This window comes from Triturus cristatus, chromosome 3_1, assembly GCF_964204655.1.
Source record: "Triturus cristatus chromosome 3_1, aTriCri1.1, whole genome shotgun sequence".
NCBI classification, from domain to species: Eukaryota; Metazoa; Chordata; class Amphibia; order Caudata; family Salamandridae; genus Triturus; species Triturus cristatus.
Window position 1 is genome coordinate 124,061,871 of NC_140583.1, and position 21,766 is coordinate 124,083,636.

The 21,766-nt window shown below is 45.5% G+C and overlaps 1 protein-coding gene across 18 annotated transcripts in view; it reads left to right on the top strand.

The window, feature by feature from the left end:
- PPFIA1 (PPFI scaffold protein A1) overlaps positions 1-12,353 on the top strand; it is a 775,827-nt gene extending 763,474 nt beyond the window's left edge. For all 18 annotated transcript variants that reach the window (XM_085643557.1, XM_085643540.1, XM_085643545.1 and 15 more), the window contains one exon: positions 10,947-12,353. Coding sequence is in view for 2 of the 18 variants with exons in the window: in XM_085643545.1 (XP_085499671.1) it covers positions 10,947-10,972 (26 nt within the window). In the remaining 16 variants the exon portion in view is untranslated. The remainder of the gene's footprint in view (positions 1-10,946) is intronic.
- The last annotated feature ends 9,413 nt before the right edge of the window (positions 12,354-21,766 follow it).

Below are 21,766 nucleotides of genomic sequence, written 5' to 3' on the forward strand. Positions count from 1 at the left end.
CCCATTGGTGGGCCGACGCGGTACCCAGAGCGTCGTCACTCTAAGGCTCCATCTCCAGTGCCTGACTCAGGGATGACTCTGCTCTTCCCCCTGTTTTTACGAGCCAGAGTGTCCCCTGCCCAGCCGCGTATGTTCTACAAAGCCCTCCACCGTGTGTTTGGGCAGCCCGACTCCGCTAGTGCGCCTTTTGCCCCTACAGAGCCGGTTGGGGGTCCTGGGACTTCGATGCCAGGGCCGGCTTCGATCTGGATCCAGGATAGGGGGTCTGGATCCAGATCGAAGTCGGTCGACCTTACTTGACCTTCCCCGAAGCCGATCCTGGCAACGACCACCCTGGTGCCGACCCTGCCCCCCACCATGGCCGTCCCCATCCTCTTACCCGAGATAGACCCAGATTGACGTTGAATCCGATGCCGGAGGGTACTTTTGTTTCCTTGTTCATCCCATGTTTTCCCTATCGCCCTGAGGGTGGTGGTGAGGACTGGGAGGGGTCGCTGGACCCTTTAACAGACCAGCTGAAAGAACCAGACGGGAGAGAGGAATTGGGTGACGCCAGTGGTCTGGATACCTCCCCGAACCTTGGCATGCTTTCTCCCCCTACCATGGCTACGGAGGAAGGGGAGTGTCCTATGCAGTGGTGGTGCGTAGGAAAGCCAGGCCTTGGGCCTGGAGCTCCCTACAGTAGCAGTCATGCATAATCTCCTGACAGAGGTGCTTCAACCGGCTGCCTTTCAATGAAGCCCTCATGGACGTCCTTCTGGGCACTTGATCCAAGCCCAACACAGGGGCTCCTGTGAAACAGACGATTGCTCACCGCCACAGTCTGGCTCCGAACATTCCCATTTTCCTTACCCAACACGCTGCCCCCGAGAGCTTGGTGGTCGAAGCCTCTTCTTCCAAGGTTGCATTTCCCTTCTGCACCCCCGGATAGGGAATCCAAGAAGCTGGATCATCTTGGGAAGCGCAAGTTCTCTTCATCCAGCTTGGCCCTGGGGTCCGTGAATACAGCATGCCCCTTGGGACGCTATACCCATACAGTCTGGGATACGGTTGTGCAAGTACTGCCTCAGTGCCCAGAGAAGGCCCCGACCATTCTCTCCCAGGCAGTCGCAGATGGGAGAGACGCAGCAAAATTCACAATCCACTGTGGACTGGATATCATCGACTCTCTGGGCAGAAAAATGGTCACGTCAGTAGCCCTTCGGCGCTACGTCCAGTTGAGGACGTATGGTTTTTTGGGGGATGTACACTCAACCTTGCTGGACATGCACTTTGATGGCCGTCGCATATTTGGTGACAAGGCAGAGGCTGGAGCGCTTTAAGAATTCTCAAGCTACGGCCAGATCCTTGGGCCTCGCTGTGTCCTCCCGTCGACCACAGTCTGCCTTTCGTGGCTATGGAAAGGGCACCCCACCACGTCTTACCCAGTCCAGCCACCGGGCCATGCAAGCTGCCACGGACATGGGACCCAATGATGCCGGTGTGGGACCCAGCGGGCGGGTCAGTCCACCATTTTCCTCCCTACAGCAGCCTTGAAACCATCAGAGTCTGACCCACCAACTGCCTGTAGATGGAGCAAGTTTGTGCCATGGTTCACAGTAAAGGCTGTGGATCCCCTTTCTGCCCCTCTTTCTGAGGTTCTTATGTTCCTTCTCTCTTTGGCCCAGCAGGGCTCTGCTCTGGGCACTCTTAAAGGCCAACTGGCAGCCATTTCTACTTTTCTTCGGCTACCAGATCAGCCGTCTTTGTTCAAGTCCCATATTTTAAGTAGGTTCTTTAAAGACATTATTCATCTCTTTCCTCCATCTCCTTTCATAATGCCTCAGTGGGACTTGAACCTTGTTTTGATTTACCTTATGTGCGCTCCCTTCGAGCCTCTTCACAACTGTCCTCTTGGGCTTCTCACTCTTAAGACTGCCTTTCTTGTTGCCATCACCTCTGCTCACAAAGTGAGTGAGCTTCAGGCTCTTTCGTCTGAGCCCCCTTTCCTCTCGGTCAATCCGGACAAAGTGGTGCTTCGAACGAGGGCCTTGTTCCTTCCTAAAGTTGTCACTCCTTTTATCGGACAGACTATTACTCAGCCCATCTTTTCCCGCCTCTGCATCCTTCCAAGGAAGAGGAGAGACTCCACCGTCTGGACCCGAAACGTGCACTCTTTCGACATTGACCGCACAAAAGATTTCTGGGTGGACGATCTAGTCTTCGTTGGCGATGTGGGTGCCAAGAAAGGTCGGGTTGTGCAAAAGCACATGTCTCGATGGGTCGTCCTTTGTATCAAGTTTGTTACGCTTTAGCTAAAAAGGAGCTTCCAGTGGGGCTGCGAGCTCATTCCACTAGAGCTACGGCAGCAACTACTGCTTTGTAACGTGGAGTCCCACTCATCGACATCTGCCAGGCGGCCATGTGGGCTTTATCTACACGTTCACCAGACATTACTGCCTGGATTGTCAAGTCCGGATGGACGGCTAATTTGTCCGTTTTGTCCTACAGGACTTTCTGGTATGAACTTGGTTCACAATCCCTCCTCCGGGATTGATATTGCTGGGGTATGTATTCTAAGGTAGGAAATCTACAACTAATAGTCTCTTTCAGATGAACAAGTTACTTACCTTCAGTAACGATGTATCTGCAAGATATATATATATTAGTTATAGATTCCTTACCGCCCCACCCATCCTTCCCGCTCTGCAAACTTACTTCTAGGGATAGGGACTCCCTTGCAGGACTCTTGTGTGGCGCACCAGTGGTCAGTTTCACTCATGGCTCTGTGCTTCTGGTGTGGAAAGGCAGCGCACAGGGTTGGCATCTGGGTAGGCATCGCGACTTCATCCCGGCAACCATGACGCCGACGACTGATGCAGTCGACCGACGCCATCTACTGACGCGCAGGGGTATTGCATAAGAAAAACCTATCCGGATCCAGTCTGACGCCTGGGGGTAATTCTAAGGTAAGGAGTCTTTAATATGTCTCTTCGGGATACATTGTTACCGAAGGTAAGTAACTTGTTCTTTTGTGCCTAAAAGGACCTTATAGCCCCTTAGAATCTGCACACTAGTCGAACAAGTCATGATGACTGTCAGTGGGAGACTCACCATTCCTGCTGCTCATTCAAGAAATCTAAGCATAATAGCTGATGCTGCTTTAAATTAAAGCCTCAAAACCGGAAGGTGACTTTATCCAGGTTCCTAGGTTTGCATCCTTTGTGGGCAGATATTATTTTCCTGGTATTTAACAAAAGGATAATGTTACATACCCAGTAAGTGTCTGTTCTTGGCATGTAGAGCTATAGATTCACATGCTCTGCCATCTAGTATTGGGTCCGGATGTTTGCAAGTTGTTTTTCTTCGAAGAAATCTTTCCAGTCAGGAGGTAAGGCGACTCCTCTTTTCGGCAATAGTGCGCATGGGTATCGACTCCATTGTTATATTTTCCTGCAGAGAGTGAGAATGGAATTAGTAAGTGTAGAATAGAGATGTCCATGCGTATGTATGTAAAGTGAGAACTGCAATGACTACAGGGACCCGGGGGTTGGGGGGGGCATGTGAATCTACAGCTCTATATGCGAAGAACAGATGCTTATTGGGTAAGTAACATTATCCGTTCAAGGCATGAAAGCTGTAGACCAGTGTTCTAAGTACTGCTTGGCCTACATTAGCTTGTTGCCTCGCTAATACATCTACTCAATAGTGCTTGGTGAATGTGTGCAGTGTATACCATGTGCCTGCCTTCTCGTACTAGATCCTGAGCTTTAACTGTGTTCATCTGGGAGATATTGGAGCAATTACTCCATTTCATCCCAGTGCGCTGTATCATACCTGGCTAATAGGGCCTGGGTGTGGCAATGCGCCAATGATTTGCTGCCTGGGTGGTTACTCCCTTACCAGAAGTGTCTAATAATTTTGACTCTTTGTCCGGAGGTCGAGCATCCCCAGAGGTTTGTGAATTGGCCCATTTACGGGCATTAAAGACAACCAGTGAGTCTAGTGGTATCTTCCCCTCAATAAAGACTGGATCCGACGGAGCAGGCTTTTTTTTTTTTTTCTCTATTCTGGGAGTGAGAATATGAGCTCTAAAAGGGTCTTTGAATATATCATCGGCATGTCTCATCATGCCTTTGACCATAGGGAGAGTCTGACTAGATCTATGTGTACAACTCAGAGTTTCAAACAAGAAATCTTGTAGGGATTCTTCGTGTAGTTGTACCCTGTGATATTCTGCCGCTCTAGCAAGTAATACTAAATACCCTACATTGTCGTCGGGAGGCGAAGGCTTTTTAGGGTAAAGGTCTGGGTCGTTGTCTGTAGGTGAATCAGTATTGTAGTCTTTCCAGGGATCTACAGGCAAATGAGTATCTCAATCTCCATCAGGCTATGGTGGTGGAGATAGTTGGCGTGATAAAGTAAATGTTCTAATGCTGGTGAATGTGGTGGTGGAGGAGGAGGAGAATGGTTAATACTAACATTCTTCCTCTTTAAAGGAATCGTATAATGACTCAGATTTGCGCTACTGAGACAGTTTGGTAAGATGATGTCCTGTATCAAGATTAATGTAAAGTTCCTTTTGTTGTGGGTCCAATTTGGGAGGTAGGACGTTGAAAATCGTATCCTGCAGCTTCAAAGGAGCATATTTCAGTTTCTGCACCGAGGACATCCGTGCCAGGGTGGAATGACTTTTCGGCTCGGAAGGTTTGGGTTCTGAAGCAGTTTTCGATTTCTGCGTTGATGGTTTTGGCTTTGAAGCAGTTTTCAGCTTGGAGCCCGAAGGTTTTGGCTCGGTGCTTGACTTTGGCTGACTCGATCCCGAGCCGGAAGGCTTACCGATGTGTTTTGGTGCTGAGGCGGGGTGTCAGAACCAGCTTCTCTGTGTCAACAGTGGCCCGATGGCGGAGGTGGAACCGAAGCCTTTTGTTTGGTCTGAATTTGATTTTAGGGCAAGGAGTGTTCGGTGCTCATGGCACATTGACCTTGCGGTATGTCGTCTTTCATCTCGGAGTCCAATTCTGGAATCGATACATGCTCTTCCTGCTCCTCTTTGGCCCCTTGTGCATCAAATTATTCTTGCTCGGATCCTTCACTGAAGATGTCCGGCGTGTATTCAATGTTCTGGCTTTGCATTTCACGACTTCAAACCCGACGATCGCAAGGCGTTTTCTTCGATCGAAAGTATTTGCACGTGTCGCAGTCCTGTTCTTTGTGCTCTGAAAATAAGCACAAGTTGCATACTTTGTGTAATTCTGTGCCCGGATACTTTGCGTGGCACCGTTGACAGAATTTGAATATAGTCTGTTCCATCGACTGCGAGGTGGACCGACGCGGTTAGGCCCGACTGCCTTCCACAAGTCTTCCGATCGAAATACAAATTTTATTCAACAAATAAGGTACGTGGAGAATTGGGATATGCGTATGAACCAATACCGACGCGGGAAGAGTGGATTGCGCACCGAGGGGAACCCGAAGAACGGTTTTGTACCGGAGCGCAGCAATACACGTCCGAACCTGATGGTAGAAAAAAACAATCTAACAATGGAGTCGATGCCCATGCACACGGTCACCTAAAGGAGGAGTCTCCTTGCTTCGTGACTGGAAAGACTTCTTCGAAGAAAAACAACTTACAAACATCTGGACCCAACACTAGTTGGCAGGAGTATGCAAAGCATGTGATCTACAGCTCACATACCTCGAACAGATAGTTACTCAATCAATATTTTCAATTATCGACTACAGTTGTCCAAATATATGCTGCATAGGATGCAATTGATAAAATGTATTGCAGTCAGGCTACTACTTGGTCTGCCACAGAGAGGAGATTTTAAATGATCTCGCTAATCTTCATTGCTCTGTCTGTCAAAAAAGGACTGTGTTCTGATAAATAGTGCTTGCTGCAGATTACTCACCTTAAGAGTATACATGACAACCGACTTTTCTCTTAGTTCATGAATAGTATTGCCATCAGCGCGGGAGCAGGAATGTTTCTCCGTTCATTAACACTCACTTTTAATAAATACTTATCAATGCAGGGATGTTCTCGTGTAATAGGGTGAAATACTCCCGTATGTTTAAGTAATACATGCTTTTGCAATTTAGAGACCCCTTACTATTTATTTATTTATTTTTGAAGCTTATAAAGCGTGCAGCTACCCCCAACGGGGGTGTCCCGGCGCTACGGACAGAAGGCAGTAATGAGTATCCAGCGTGGCTAAGGGTTGGAGAACAGCCAGGTTTTTAAATTACGCCGAAACAGGCATTCAGATTCAGTCATATGAAGAGATGGTGGCAGGCTGTTCCAGGATTTAGCAGTAATAACTGCAAAAGCTATGCCCCCTGTTCTGGAGCGACGAAAACTGGGAGGGTGGAAGAGGCATAGATGATTAGATCTGAGTGATCGATTGGACTGGACAAGCCTGAGTCTGGCTCTGAGATATACGGGCCCTTGCCCTTTAATTGCTCTAAATGCCAGGACCAGAGATTTGAACTGTATGCGGCTGGTCATCGGCAACCAGTGTAGCTTCTTCAGATGAGGGGCGATTGAGTGACGGTAGGGGAAATTACATATCCGCCTTGCCGCTGCATTCTGTACAATCTGCAGACGTTTAATTAAACATAGTTTTTGCATGATTTACATGCAAAATAGTTTCAAGACTGGGTTCGTCCACGGGCTTTTAGAGCTACAACCCAACCTTGGCAAATTTGTGGCTTGGCCACCTCTTATATAAAAAAATAAAAAATAAAAGTTTCTTTACACAAAGAAGCGTATGAAAAGGCACTCATGTGGTTCAATTTCAGCACAATCTGCAAAAGCGTACGATATTGTCAGGAAGGCGCGGACATTTGGGACTTGTACACTAGAGATTTCTTTTTTTTTTTTTTTACATACCTTACATTGACACCTTTATATCCAGTCCTCCCGTGCCTTGACACTAATGTCGCACATATACTGTATGACAGCTCATTTACACTGTATGTGTGACATAGCCCTCTGCCATTGGGGTAAAGTCTATTTTCAGCAGGTCCACCTCTTTATAATGGAGCTCTGTCTGGCTCCAAATATACAAAGTACACGACTGATAAGCAGATATATTCAGTTTGTATTAGAGTTCCAAAAGGGCTGCAGCTATGCCAAGCAAAGTTCCAACGTCCGACTACCAGGGGAAATGAAGAGCAGCTAAGTGGGGTAGGGCTAGTGAAAGTAAACAAGCAGGCCCTGGTCTAGGAAAAACAGCCTCCAGGTCCAGGAAAAACAGCCTCCAGGTCCCTGGCACACGGGGGAATTGCCTGATGAGGCCAGTTTGGGTATGATCCTTCGGCCTGCGATTCCTGTGCCTCCATGTATTTGAAGGAATCAGGTAGCCTCTTCTAGGAAACTCTCACTCTCTGCACTCCTTGGAGATTCTGCAGTGCCAATGTCCAATGCAATACTTTTCTTCTTGTGAGCCTATTCTGTCTTGAAGATTAGTCTGGAGCACCTGTTTCCTTCTGCTCCCCCTCCCCCCCTTCCAGGTGGATGCCCATTGGCAGGCTGTACTTCACCATTTCAGCACTACCCGTCTTGTCTATCATCAACTCCAAAATATGGGTTAGACCCTTTGGGCCAAGCAGTTCTGGCCTCTGTGCTGTTTCTTAAGAAGCTATCAAAACCAACCGGCAGAAAGCTCACCTAACACGACTTCCAATTTTGTTATTGTTGCAGAAGCCAATGTCAGAGCTGTGCTCTGCACTGCCTCAGTCCTGTAAATCCAAGTAAAGCTAAAAGTGGTTACAGAGAGAGTAAAGGCATCCTTTGAGGACCAACCTTTTGCAGAACCTTTACCAAGTTCTTGGAAAATAACGTGAATTGTGAGCTCTTCTGCTCAGATTCAGGTATTTTATAAATGCCCAACTTGGAGGTCCAAAGAATGGAGGATTATAATTTTGAGACAAATAACCTCCTTTTCCAATATCATACTCTGCTTTATCTGGATCTTCAGAATGCCAGTGGCCTTGATAATACCCAGGATAGGGCTATTCCCTATCCTTTGAGCCCTCTCTTAAGAGGATGTTTGTTTATTAACTGCCATACTGCGGTTAGCTGAGGGACTTGAATTGGCTATTGCGCCTGGTGTGCCAAAGTCGATCATTTCTACAGAAATTCCACAGCTGCCTTCAGTAGATCTGGAGCCTTTTGTGCCCCGTATTGAAGCTTGTTCAAGCCAGTATGTGCTGTTTGGGAGGCAGTGTTTTCAGGCCTGGCGGTCTATAGACAGGTTGCAGTCTGGCTACAACTCACAAGTGCTGTCCGACCAATATTTGAGGTCCAACTCTCCTCCAGAAAGCCTATGATGGTAACCATAAATGGAAAGACTAGAGAATATAATGATACTGAGGAATTGGAGAAGGTCAGGACCTTCTAGACCGACTCAAGTAGCAATGGGCATGGCTCCTCCATAAGATAATTCAACAAAACTGGCTTCTAGGAACGTTCAGCAGGACACACAGACATGTAATAAGCTGACCCAGGCCGCCTTAAGGATCTACTGAAAGACTAAATCTTAATTAACTTATGCTTCCTAATCCTTCCCACAGCTAGAAAATATGGTCCATGGTACATAATTGAGAGTAGACTACGTTCTGTTAAATGGAATGATGCTTCCTAAAGTCTGGGAGAGTAAATTAGGTGTTAGTGTATTATTAGATGTACCAATCTACATATTGCGAGATCTCGGAATATCAACCCCAAAATCAAAAAGTTGGAGAATGAAAATACTGCCGTGTTAGCTGATGGAAGAGAAAAAGACTACAGGAAATGTTTAATGATTACCTGTACCTTCATAAACTATCAAGGAGATTCCTGCAAGTCTTAAGGGCAGCTGGAAAATCTACAGAAAAGAGAGGAAAACTTGAAACAAAAATAGCAACCCTACAACAATGCTGCCGATAGCATCTCATAGATGGAAATTTTAGATCCTTGATGAACGAAACTGATTATTTTCTTCAGTTGTCCACACCGTTGGGGTCCTCACTTGTGGCCTTTGGCTATGGGTACAGTTCCTACCCCTTTACCAATAGTCGGAAGTCTGGGAGTATGAAGTGATGAAAGCTTACCCATGAGTCCTCAAATTACCAAGGTGGCTGTCGCATGTTTTGGTTTTCTACGATGACTTTAAAAAAAATCTTGGGATGTCTTCCTAACTTCACAAAGAACCGTAGTCCAGGCTTTGGTTATCTGCAGGTTGGATTATGGGATAATTCTCTATCTGGGAGTCAAAAAGCGCATGTTTGGACGACTCCATATCATGCGAAATGTGGCGCAAGACTTCTGCTACATCCCCCTAAATTCTATTCTACCTCTAGTATGCTCTGTGAACTCTATTGGCTCCCAATTGAACATAGATTTCAATATAAGGCACTTTGTTATGTTTATAAATGTCTTTCAACTCCGACCCCATCTATCTTAGATCTCTGGTGTCACTATATATATGTCCAACTGGGCTTTGCGGTCTAGTACTTTGTACCTTTCTACAGTTCCTCGAAGCAGGAATTCCTGGCAAGGAGGACGTACCTTCTTCTTTTTAGGCTCAAAGCTATGGCACTCCTTACCCCCTAATATGAGAGCCTGCTGCCCTTTATTGCTCTTCCATAAGAAGCTTAAATTTGGCTGTTTTAATTTTGTGTGATGTGACTTGGTTTCTGTACTGTAGCGCAGCGCTGGGAAACCCTTCCTTTGTAGCCATGCACTCCAAGTCTATTTAATAAGAATAAATTGTCCTTAATACGAAGCAAGAAAAATACTGTTTTGTTCAAATTACAGACCTATATCCCTTCTCAATTGTGATTATTAAAATCCTGGTTAAACATTTAACTACTAAACTGATAGCAACCCCCTACTAATAAACTGAGACCTGGTGGGAGTTGCAACTGCTTGACCTTCACGTAACCATATGCACATTCTACTCCACCTAATTTGGCTACCAGACAGTACATGGATGAGTAGGTCGTCCTCTCCCTTGAGGCTGGAATGCTCTTTCCCTCAATCTGCAAGCCAGTAAAGATGAAAATTCCTTTAAATGTTGCCTCAAACCTTGGTTGCTAATCTGGCTTTCCAATAATCTCTTCTGACTAATGGTCACTGTACTTCAGCGCCAGGACACTCACTGAGTAGCCATGCACTCCACAAATACCGTCATTAATTGATTGACATGTGCTCCTCTACACTTTTGTAACAAGTTTCATGTTAGGTCACAAATGGCATGCTAAATTGTTAATGGTTAATAGACTGCAAGTACCAGTATCTGGAAAGTGCAGAAAAAAAGTGACCATATGAGCTACTCCCACATGTAATCTAAAGTCTAAGGACTCTGCAACAATGCTGTGTAGGTTTCAGTAAGTTCTAAATTGGAATCTCTGATTGATGGACACTGTTACTAAGCAGGTTGTATCTTGTATACCAGCACATCATTTAACTCGTTCATTGAGCCCAAATGTTTGTTTTTATATTAAGTATTACAACTGTTTTTTACGCCATGATTAGTTTAAAAATAAAACCACTTGTTTTCATTGAATGTGAAGTCCATACTGTTCTCCTTTGACTATTCATTGAGTATTGTTTTGGAACCATTGAGAGTGGACTTAATGTTCTGAAGTTCGAAGTGGAAATTGCTTGTCTAACTACCTCAAGATAAACACACAGCCAGCCTTGCAGTTCAGGTTCGATTAGAGGAAACTTAGTCCAATAAACAGAAGTATTTTAATGAATTTTGGTTAAATGTTTTCACAGTAGTATTTTTAGCAATTAATCAGCTATCGATAAAAAATCCATACTGAACCTTAATCTTTACACTTTGTCATATGCTGTAAGGGTGCATGCTTTGAACAGTAGCCATTCCATTGGATTGGATATGTGTATTGCACTTTGTAACATTTATGTTGCCTTTTTTCTCATTTGAATTTTTTTGGTATTTTCTTTATTGCAGTGTATCCTCATTACTTCTACAGATGATTATGCAGCTTTTTGAATTCAAGGAAGACTTCACTTTAGAAATCGCTAGATTTCTATCTGTTGATTCTAGATATATGGACTTTTCAAGATTTTATTACAGAGTTTTAAATGGTGAATGAACTCATGAGTACCATAGAGAAAATATTTTAGAATTAAATATTTCCTATATTTATGTAAACCTATGTGACACTTCATTTGCATACATAGTTTTTCGAATTCTACTTAGCCTTTAATATCCTTAAAAATCAGTTTCTTATTCCTTTTCCATATGTCTTTTTATCTGAATGTACTGTAACTCCGTGTAAATCCATAAGGACCATGTTTTTGTAAATGACGCAGTTATTGTAATTATTCATTTGTTAAATATTTTAAATGAACCAGAAAGTGAAACGGTTTTGTTACATTTGAAATGTGTCCTGTCACTTTGCAATGTTAACTAGTTCTAAGATGTATACTTTTCAAGGTTGAAGTTTGAGAAAATATTATTAATGTGCATTAATTTAACATTAAACATTGTATTAATTTCTATATCAACTTGTTTCATAGTACTGGGTACTGATTTATCTGTTGTATTTTTTATTTTTATCCATTCATTAGGATGTTATGCAAAATATTTTAGAACTAGTTAACTCTCCTTCCTAACTTTGTAATCTCTAATGTACTTTTTATATCCTGTTTTTACTGTGACTGAACATAAGCCATAAAGCTGTTGGCAAAGGAAATTTAAAATGCTTTGGTATATGTTCCTGGTGACCCACAGAAAGTGATTTATTTCTCCTGCTCTCTCCCCTTTTTTGCTGATGATTTTATTGAAAACATTTGTCAAAAGGTGCTGATGCAGCTGTTCTTCAGAGGACTTGGTCATGAAGCACTACCGTTTCCTTTCAGAGACATTTTTTTAGACAAAGGCACAATATGCTCAGAAATATTACTCAACTTTTAATCAATGCCTTATTTTTTCATGAAGTTGTTTGTTTGTAAACCTGTTCAATGAATAACCTTTGTAAAGGATATTTTTTCTTCTAAGTGTGAGGATGTAGACATTTCATACTGAGTAGAATCTTTAACCTTTTTAGTAGTTTAAAAGCTACTGACACATCTGTTCCGATCATGGTGCATTATTTATTATGTAACAATATATAAATATATAAAATGTCTTTACTATTCTTTCTGTAATTTAAATTTCCATGTACAAACGAGATTTGTTGTTGCCGTTATGTTTTTTCTATTAATCTTTGTGTGTATTTCATGATTATGTAACAAAGTATGTACAGTCTGCAAGTACTTTTGAACTATTTTTATCACAGTATTATTTATTGCTTTCTTTCAATAAAGTACTGAAGCATTTTCCACTGCCAATAAAAGATAATATTGAAAATGATCTTTTACTCCAATTGAAAATGATTGCTTCCTGTATGTGCAATTTCTGAACAGTATTGTCAGTGCTATGTTACCTGGGGCTTTTAACTCAAACATTATGGCTTCAGATTTGGCAGTCTCAGAAAAGATTCCAAATGGATAGCAGGCATAGACTTTGAACACACATTTTAAAGGATGGTTATAAAAAATTCTAACCAGTAACATGAACTACATTGCGAAGGGGTGTTACAACATATTGCTTATGTTGTAAACAATATGTTAAATGAGAATCATTTTGGTTTTGCCTTAGACGCCATCATCTTTGAGATAGTTAATCTCCTTCAAATGGTATTGGCTTGCAGTTCTTTAACATACTAAATTTGTACACAATCCAGAATGTTTCAAACAGCATTGTGAGTTGCTTCACAGTTCAGCGGTTTCAGGGAAGATCCTTCCGCAAGAACATATGTTTAAAAATGGTAGATTTTCCAAGTATAAAGCCAAAGTACAATTAGTTCATGGAAAGTTTCTTAGGAAAATCTCAGGGTTTTCTCACATGAGTAAACATTAGGACTGCCAAAAGGCATTTTACACGCAACTTTTACGATTTGTTAATACATTATACGTTATAGAGATGGATGTGTACAATTTCCAAATTCCCCACTATTTATAAGTATGTCTTTGCAAATAGTAAATTTGAATTCCAAAACTAGCAGGCCAGATTCCTAATGGGAGGAATCTCTGGTCTCAAAGAATGATTGATCTTAATGATTGCCTTCCTGTTATCTGCCAGTAGAACAAATCACTCTGTATCCTTCTTGGAGATTTAGGGGAAAACGGGGAGCAGTAACAGTCTGCTCATCCATACTGATGAATATCTTAGCCACATATGGTAGCTATGGGGAGGATGAGCAACAATTTAGGCATATTCTGTGAGCAAATGGGTTCCGCACATTTAATCCCCAGGATTGCTTTTGGACTATAGTCACACCAATGGAGCCATTCATAATAAAATCTGTGTAGATGGATTGAAAGTACTAATTGCCAATGTCTGCCTTTTAAGATGAGGTCCACTGCTGCACAGGTAGGGTGAGTGACTCTGAGCTGGTTACATGTAAGCCCATGCATGTGTGCATTCTAAGTGTGTGAGGCTACAGTCTGAATTAGCACTATCTGTGCACAGGTAGCCTATCGCACAAGGGAACATTCAGGGTTTCAGCTTGTCGCAGAAGGGGCTATTTAGGAATTAGTGATGGCCTTATATTAGTGGGCATTCATAATATATTAACTGAAAAGGCTGGGTGCTTTGCAGAATTACACATCTGTAAAATCTGTGCCAAAGAACAATTTTGTATGATTTAGGCCTATAGATGTATGTCAAGTATCAATTTTAGGGTAAAAATATACCCAGAGTGACTGATCCAAAGTCTCTTTTGTGATATCTGTACTCTTTATAGCACTTAAAGATTTGTTGTATTTCTTTGGCTCAGCTCATACTTAGGTTCCAAGCCATTGCCCCCTCCTACTGGTCCAAGTTACTCTGCTCACCAGCAGGAGGCATCATGGCCTCCCCACACAATAGAGCCAGTGCTCTGCCTTGTTCCTTGGAAAGGGGTGGAGTCAAAATCTGCATGTTCTGATTACCTTTTACACTTGCTTTATCTGAAAAGTCTCAGTCCAACAGAAACAAATGAGGAAAACCAGACCACTGGAGCTAAAAACAGGAGGGGCTCCCCTTTGAGGTTTTAGTTGAAAGAGTTCAGGCAGCTGTGACAGTTGGGGGCGGGACTGAGGCTCTCAGGGAGGAACTTTCCATAGACCACTTAATGCCGCCATGTGTAAATGTCCTAGAATGCTGTACTGGAAGCTTGGGGCAGAATGATATGTCACCCAAGCATTGGGTTCCTAGCTTCAAGAACCTTTCTCCCTCTCTTAAAATCCTCTGTTGAAAGCTCACTTGCTCAGGGAGCGATGACAACGGAGGAATGCCAAGGTGGAAGGAGAAGCCACCTGACTCTACTGAAAGGATGGAACGAAGGACTTTGACTCAACTGGTATCCAAGAGCTAGGAGTTGTTTTCCTGGGCCAGTGGCACTGCCCTTCTTGTGTACTCTGAGGGGCAGATGGATCTGCTTGGTTGGAACCTGGAGGGTTACTCTGGATCTACTGTGGACTTGCCATGCATATGGGGGCTCTCTTATCACTAAGTTAGAGGAGGGGGCGGGGTAGAGTTGCTGACTCAACACCTGACACACAGGTGCCCTGCAAGATGGAAAAAGCTGTGGTGGCAAGTAGAGTACTCTTCTGGTGGGGTGTGGTTTGGCTGTTAAAGCACCCGGAATAAGGCAGGTACCAGGAGCCCTAGACAAAGGACCGGTTTAGTAACGAGGAGCATTAAAACCCAATTCAAAACCAAGAAGTAAATTTAGATGCCTGTAAAATACCCCTCCTGGTGACTAGCGCTCACCACAGGAGCACAAATACAGCCCCCTTGTGGAAATCTTCCCTAAGGAGCTGAGAAAAACCTTTAAAGAAGCCTGATGCCTCTCACCCCTGCCAGAGGACTGGGTAGGAAACAGAGCGTTGATATTCGCCAGAGGAGGGCCAAACCCCAGAGGGTGGAACATCCTCGTATTTGTTTTATTACAGCGGGAAGGGAATGTGCATGGGTCTCCTCACCAAGGACCCCATTCCCCAGGGCCTAAGGCACATGAAGACTGACCCAAGGACCCCACACTTCCCAATTCAGAGGACGACTATTTTTACCACGCTGCTAGTGGTGTGTGTGCCCCCCACTCCTCATGCCCAAATCTGGGGGAATGGAGTGCATGCCAAACAATTGACTGCCTGAAAAGACGCGGGTGGTAGGAGTTAAGTGCCGCTTCCCATGCCGACACAAAAGCAGTGTCAGTCGGGTGGGGAGTCGGCTAAGCAGTGCAGGAGTAAGTGCCCTGCATTTTCCTGCTAGAACATCCTGGTGCCCCAGGGAGGGGCAAGGGCATCGAGCATGGAAAGAAAACTCTGTTCAGGCCGGCTATAGAAGCAACACTCTGTATATTTTGCTCTGTGGCAAATCCACTAATTAAATATTCATTGTTTTTTGAAGGATGCGCCCCAAAATCCTCTGTCTTGCTCAGGAAATTTACAGATTTTTCTTCTGTGGTGCTAGAGTGAGAGAATTTGGATGGATCCACAGATGGAATAGTCCCCCTAGGATGTGCACCCTTAATGACACCCTAAGACTCCCAGAGTACCCCCGGGAAAGATTTTTAAACAACTTCTGGAGCTTGTCCCTTTCCGGATGGGGTCTGGAGTGCAAGGGGCCCTTTTAGTTGGTCCTAAAGCTGTGGTAATCACATGCTCAAAGTAATAGAAAGATTCTTGCAGCCACTGAATTGAATTATTGCTTTATTGACGATGCTGAGATTTACAGTGAAATTTGTGTTACTAAAGGTTATTGAAAGTTGTCACCATCAATAGTGATTTCAATGGTGCTGCATATGTTTTGCTGTCAACAAAATTTTGCTTTTTTTTAAGTGTGGAGACACCCTGACGAAGACAATCGGCCTGCCGTTTTAATAACACCACCAACTTGTATAGTGTCTGAAATCAATGGGGTGGGTTATGATTATAAATTTCAGGGCTTGCTGGGGGTGTGAGCTTTAATGAGGGAGTCACCATAGGAATTTTCGTTGTAGATATTTCTTAATACATGGGTAGTATTCAGTAACTTGTGCATAATAAAGCACTTTAGGTTTTTATAAGAAAAGGCACTGACTGGACAATGATTGAGTGCTATTGTTTCTTACCCAAGAGCATGCTTTACTAACTCACTACACCTCCCCTGAGGTGTAGTGAGTTGCTCTGCTTCGCTACCCTGACAGTCAACTGCTACAGCGGGGTACTTGGTTCCCAGTAAAGGGAAGGTTGCAGACTTATGACTTGGAAGGGTCTCAGATCCTTTACAACTAATAACTAGGGTGACCAGACGTCCCGGTTTTCCCCGGACGGTCCCCGTTTTTGGAGAAGTGTCCCCGTGTCCCGACACTTCTCTCAAAGTGAGTCAAATGTCCCCGTTTTAGAACAGTGTCCGGGTTAAACACAGAAATTTCCCTGTTTTTTACTCTTCCGGTTGCGCGCATGCTCTGTTTTCACTGCGTGTGACTTCACTGTGGTGAGCGCCAGAGGCGCAACTAGAGCCAAATTTCAGAGGGGGGGGGGGGGGGGGGGAAACTAAGCAAAAATTTCGGGGGGGGGGGGGGCTGAATCTTCAAACAGTAGGCAGAGTGGTGCTGATTTTGGGGGTGGGGGGGGCTGAATCTAGGCAGAGTGGAGCTGCATGGGGCCTCATTAACATGCAAATGGTCTTTTTAAAGACCTGTGAAGTGCTCTGGCACGGCTTTGTGTCTGCCCGGGAAGCGGTCTTGTCCCGGGCTGCCACACACGATGGGGGGAGTGGGGGGGGCTGAAGCCCTTTGAGTTCAATGGGTGTTGCGCGCCTGGTGAGCGCTGTAGCAGGAAGGGAAATCCTTTGAAGAGAGACATTTTCTCTCGGGATTTCCCTTCTCTTTGTTCACGCAGCGCAACCTACGTCATCATGACGTGGCAGCCATCGGTCATTGCCTCCATCAGTCTGGCCTGACACCTTATCAAGAGAACACCTTCAGCCCTGCAGTGATCTTTGTTGCTCAAAAAGTTTGGTGCATGCCCGCCATGTTTCTGATGACCGCGCTCCAAACATATTTGTTTATTCGAAACAAACTTCTAAAGTGGAAGATTATTCTAAACAATACAAAAATGCCCCCACACCCTGAGTGTTTTATATCTTGGTGTTGGGTATGATTATTTGTGTTTGTTTGTGACCACCAGATTCTATTGGGCAATGATGGACGGAAAGAAGGGCACATCATATTGTTCACACGAAATAATTGAGACCGTCTTATGCCTTTACTCTAACTGCCCATACTCTGCTGGGCGGTCGAAGTGAAATTTCCGTGAGCAGAGCCTGAAGGGGCAATGCCGTTTGAGCGCAGGCAGCCTGCCCTAATCAAAATAGAGTGGGCAAGCAGAGGGTTTTGCAGACAAGGTAGTCAGTCAAGTTTCTGATGAAGTACCCTAACCGCAGGACTCTGAATTAGGCCCCTCATGATCTTCCAAGATGTATAATTGCAAGTCTGATGACAATCTTTGTCATTATGTAGCCCACATGAGGTATGACAAAAACTAATATGAATCTTGAAACAATTTAAATTCAACAAAGAATTGTTTTGAAATAGTATTGAACTCTGCTAAAGTTACTAAAATAGACTCATAAATAGAATTCCTCTTGCTAAAGGTTTAAAGCTCCCCTAGATAATCTTTTCCACATCATTTTTGAATGTCAAGTGTCTGATGTACCTTAAAAATTGTCTCTTCACCATCTCTTAACCTAAAGAATCCTTGCAACTTTTCATACACATGTGCTTTATTATTACAGTTTAATATTATTCATTCTACCATTTTAGACGTCTGAAACGGTTTTATTAGTGTAAAGTATTATTTGTCAATTAGAGTTTATAAGTCATTAAAGGCAATATATCCCCTCTCACACTTATTGCATGCCTCATATTTATGTAATGGTGTTGGACAAGAGTTAGGCTGGTGCCAGAGGGACGACTGGCCAGGGGTGCATTGCTCTTCGGTTAGACTGTCTCTAGACAAGTATTACTGCTGTAGAACTTTACATGTTTATTGTGGACCCGAAAACATCCTGCACGCACCTTTGAGAAAGTGATCGTAATAAAGTCTGACTAGCTCTGCTAGAGGAGACCTGGGTGAAAGATATATTGTAATACAGGGTGGTCACCAACTATAGCAAATGTTGAGGCAAAGTCTGTTTCAATGGAATTAATGGTTACTGCCGGTAAAAGACCTCTGATTTGTCGTCTGTAATGCTTCATCTCGGTCTTATGGAGGGAGCTGTCCTTGTAGTCCTTTTTCTATGTCTATGACAGCTGTCAAATAGTCCTACTTTTATGTCGATGGTTACTGCAAACCTTAGTCCTACTTCTATGTCTATGACCTGTCCCCGTTTTTTGTTTTGAGAATCTGGTCACCATACTAATAACCCTCTTTCTTAAATTACATTAGTAGTGAGAAGAATTGGGTAGAGAAGCCGTTGTTTCATCCCAGAGTGATCTCCTTAAGATTCTTAAAGGCCACAGTATTGGCTTGCTGAAAGCACACTATAGTGATTCTTCAATTAAAAAAATATATATTGCTGATACCATAAAGTAAAGTTACAAACTTATCTTTCTAGTACCACTACTATGTAAAATCTTGGAGAAAAATGTTTCTGATCTTCTTCTAACTGTAGATTGCTCACCTTTTGAATATTCCACAGGCATCAGACTGGATCAGGAAAAAATCTTTTTAACAGTTTCCTTACGCCACTGTAGGTGGCGTTGTAGGAAGCCAAAATAAGGTGCCCTGTGTGGAGTCCAGGTAACCCTTACTAGTGTACAGGGGTTTGTTTTGACAATTGCAAGGTGCTCTGTTTGTGGTAGTATGGCCGAGCAACCTTAGGTTAATCAAAGGGAGTGTTGGGCATTTATTGCATTTATAGAGTCAATAAATGAGACACACACAAAGAAATCTCACAAATGTAGAAAAATAACGTAGATTTTTATATTAATTTAGACGCGAAGATCTTCGAGATGGGAGAACTAATTATCAACTTAGTGGTTTTCAGAAATACAGAAAATACAGCTATCAGATTTGAGGCATGAGCCTCAAAGGCAGTATTGTTATCAGTGTCGGCTGCCAGCAGTTAATACCAGTAGGGCGGCAAGGGCAGGAGGGGAGAGGAGAGGCTGAGGGGGGAAAAAACTGGTACCAGCCACTCCGCTGCCAGTCGACTTGTTCCTCCTGCTCCTCGCATTCCGGGAGTGGATGGGCCTAAGGGCACAGGCTCCCCACCCAATCCAGACGCTGCTCTCTAGCACAAGCGCAGTGCCAGGATTGGTCTGAATGGCCATGTTTGCTACTCAGATGGTGCATGGGAGCCTGTGGAGTTTCTCCAACTCTGCTGTACAATACAGCTGGGTTGGAGAAACATAACTGTGCATGTGTGTTTGTTCGGCCTATTTATCATCTGCTGGTAGTCGGGCGACTGTCCTCCCCCATTACGGAGGAGATGCCACTGAATGTTATCTCATGTGAGAAACATACACTGAATGTTAAGCTACAGGGTTGTTCTTCTGAACATTAAGTAGGGGGCCAAGATCCTTGGAACCATCAGCAGTTTTGGTTTACCTGCCCTGGTGTTTTCAGGAGCAGATCTGCTGGTCGCAAGGGTAGTCTTGAACGCTGCTGCTGAAGTTTATGACAAGAAAAAGGCTGCAAGCAGGGACAATGGGACCAATCCAGCAGAACCCAAACGGGGGCACGGCTCTCAAGGGTCTCTGGAGCAAGGGGCACCATCAGTAGGCTCACACTCAGGCTGTGGGGCTCAAGTGCAGAGGTGTTTTGTCCAGCGGGTCGCTTGCAGTGAAGGCTCTTACTTTTTAGGTCGATCTGGAGATGGGGACAAAACAGGGCTACTCTCTGATGGCTTCTCTGATGCTGACATCCCACGTTGGTAGGTCTGTCTTGGCAGTGTTGGTGGTCAGGCTGGACACTAAACAAGCCTTGGCTGCTGCAAGGACTCATGTACCCTAGGTATTGGTGCCGGGTGTCTCCAAACATAGTAGGGAGACTAAGTTGACGTCCTGGATTATGGAGACCTCTTACTGGGATGCTACTTACTCTGTGGACCCGGGGATCAGCAAGACGGTGTACTGGTTGAAGCGGTCAGTGCCTGCAGGTGGCTCCTCTACTTCAAGGGAGATACTGGCTGGTTTGCGATGTGCTTGCAGTACTCCAAGGCTCAGAGAATTGACAGCTGCAAGATGAATCTGAAAGAAACACGTTAGTTAGATTCCTCACCTTAGAATATCCCCAGGCGTCAGACTGGATCCGGAAGATTTTTGTAGCAATACACCTTGCGCGTCGCTAGGCGTCGCCTGCGGCTCCGCGTCTGTCGTTGGCGTCGTGCGCCGGAATGACGTCGGAGTACTTAGACGCCGCCCTCGCGCGCTGACGTCAGTTCTTTTTTCCGCGCCAGTAAGCGCCGATCCGGGAGAGCTACCCCTTTAGTCATTTTTTGACTAATTTTTTTGACTCTTTTTGGTCACTTTCTCGACTCTGGTGCCGGTAGGATGCCTGGTTTCAAGGCCTGCGACGACTGTCATCAACTAATGTCGGTGACCGATCATCATCGCCGGTGCCTGTACTGTTTGGGCCTCGACCACGACGCGGAGTCGTGCTCCGATTGTATGGCCCTGACCTCGAAAGCTCGGCGGGAGCGGTCCCGTAAGCTTCTCGAGCTTCGCCACTCGGCTCCGCACCATTCTCGATCCCGATCTAGGAGGAGGTCCAAGGATCGGTCGCGGAGCCGCACTCGACATCGTCGCTCGTCTGGCTCGAAGTCTTCGGGTAAGTCGAAGCACTCCAAGAAGTCCAAGAGGCTACACCGCTCTTCGGACTCTCCTCGCCGGTCGCGCGACTCGGCCGAGGGTCAGGGTGGTTCCACCCCCGCGGCTCCGCCGCAGGCGCCGCGCACGTCCCCATACATGCCGGTCCCTGGGACTGACGCGACACCGGCGGAGGTCAGTGCCTTCCTCTCGGCCATGAGGAGCCTGGCCCCGCCGTCGACGCCCGCCGGCGCGCCTTCAGGCCCCGCGGACTTGACTGGGCGACCTTGCGCGCCGGCGGCTCCGGCCCAGGCGCCGTTGGAGGCCCCGACGCCGGTCGACCTCGTCACGCCTCCTCCTCCGCCGGCGTCGACACCAGTGCCGACTCCGGTCGACGTCGATCCCCGGTTCAGCCCCTGTCCGGTCCCGACGCCGCCCGACGACGCATCCGACGCCGCTAGAGACAGTTTGTCTATCGACCGGCTCCGATCATTCCTCCTGTATACCAGGAATCGGATGAGGGGGGCGACTGGGAGGGGTCTGAGGACCCTATGGCCCTTCAGGGCCAACTTTCACAGGACTGGGCAGATGAACTGGGGGAGGCCAGTGGTTTGGATACCTCCCCGGACACTGGATTCATCTCTCCTCCGACTGTGGCTTCGGAGGAGGGTGCAGTTTTTTCTGTGGTGCTGCGCAAGGCGGCCGCGGCCCTTGGGCTTGAGCTGCCTGCCGTGGCTGTGAGGACTAACATCCTCACTGAGGTGCTTCAGTCTGCCGCATGCTCCACTGAGCCTCTGCTACAATTCAATGAGGCCCTCACTGACGTTCTGCAGGGCACCTGGTCGAAGCCCTCCACAGTCCCTCCTGTGGATAGGAACGTTGCCAGGCGCCACCGCCCTGCTCCGGGCGACCCCAGTTTTCTGTCCCAACATCCCACTCCCGA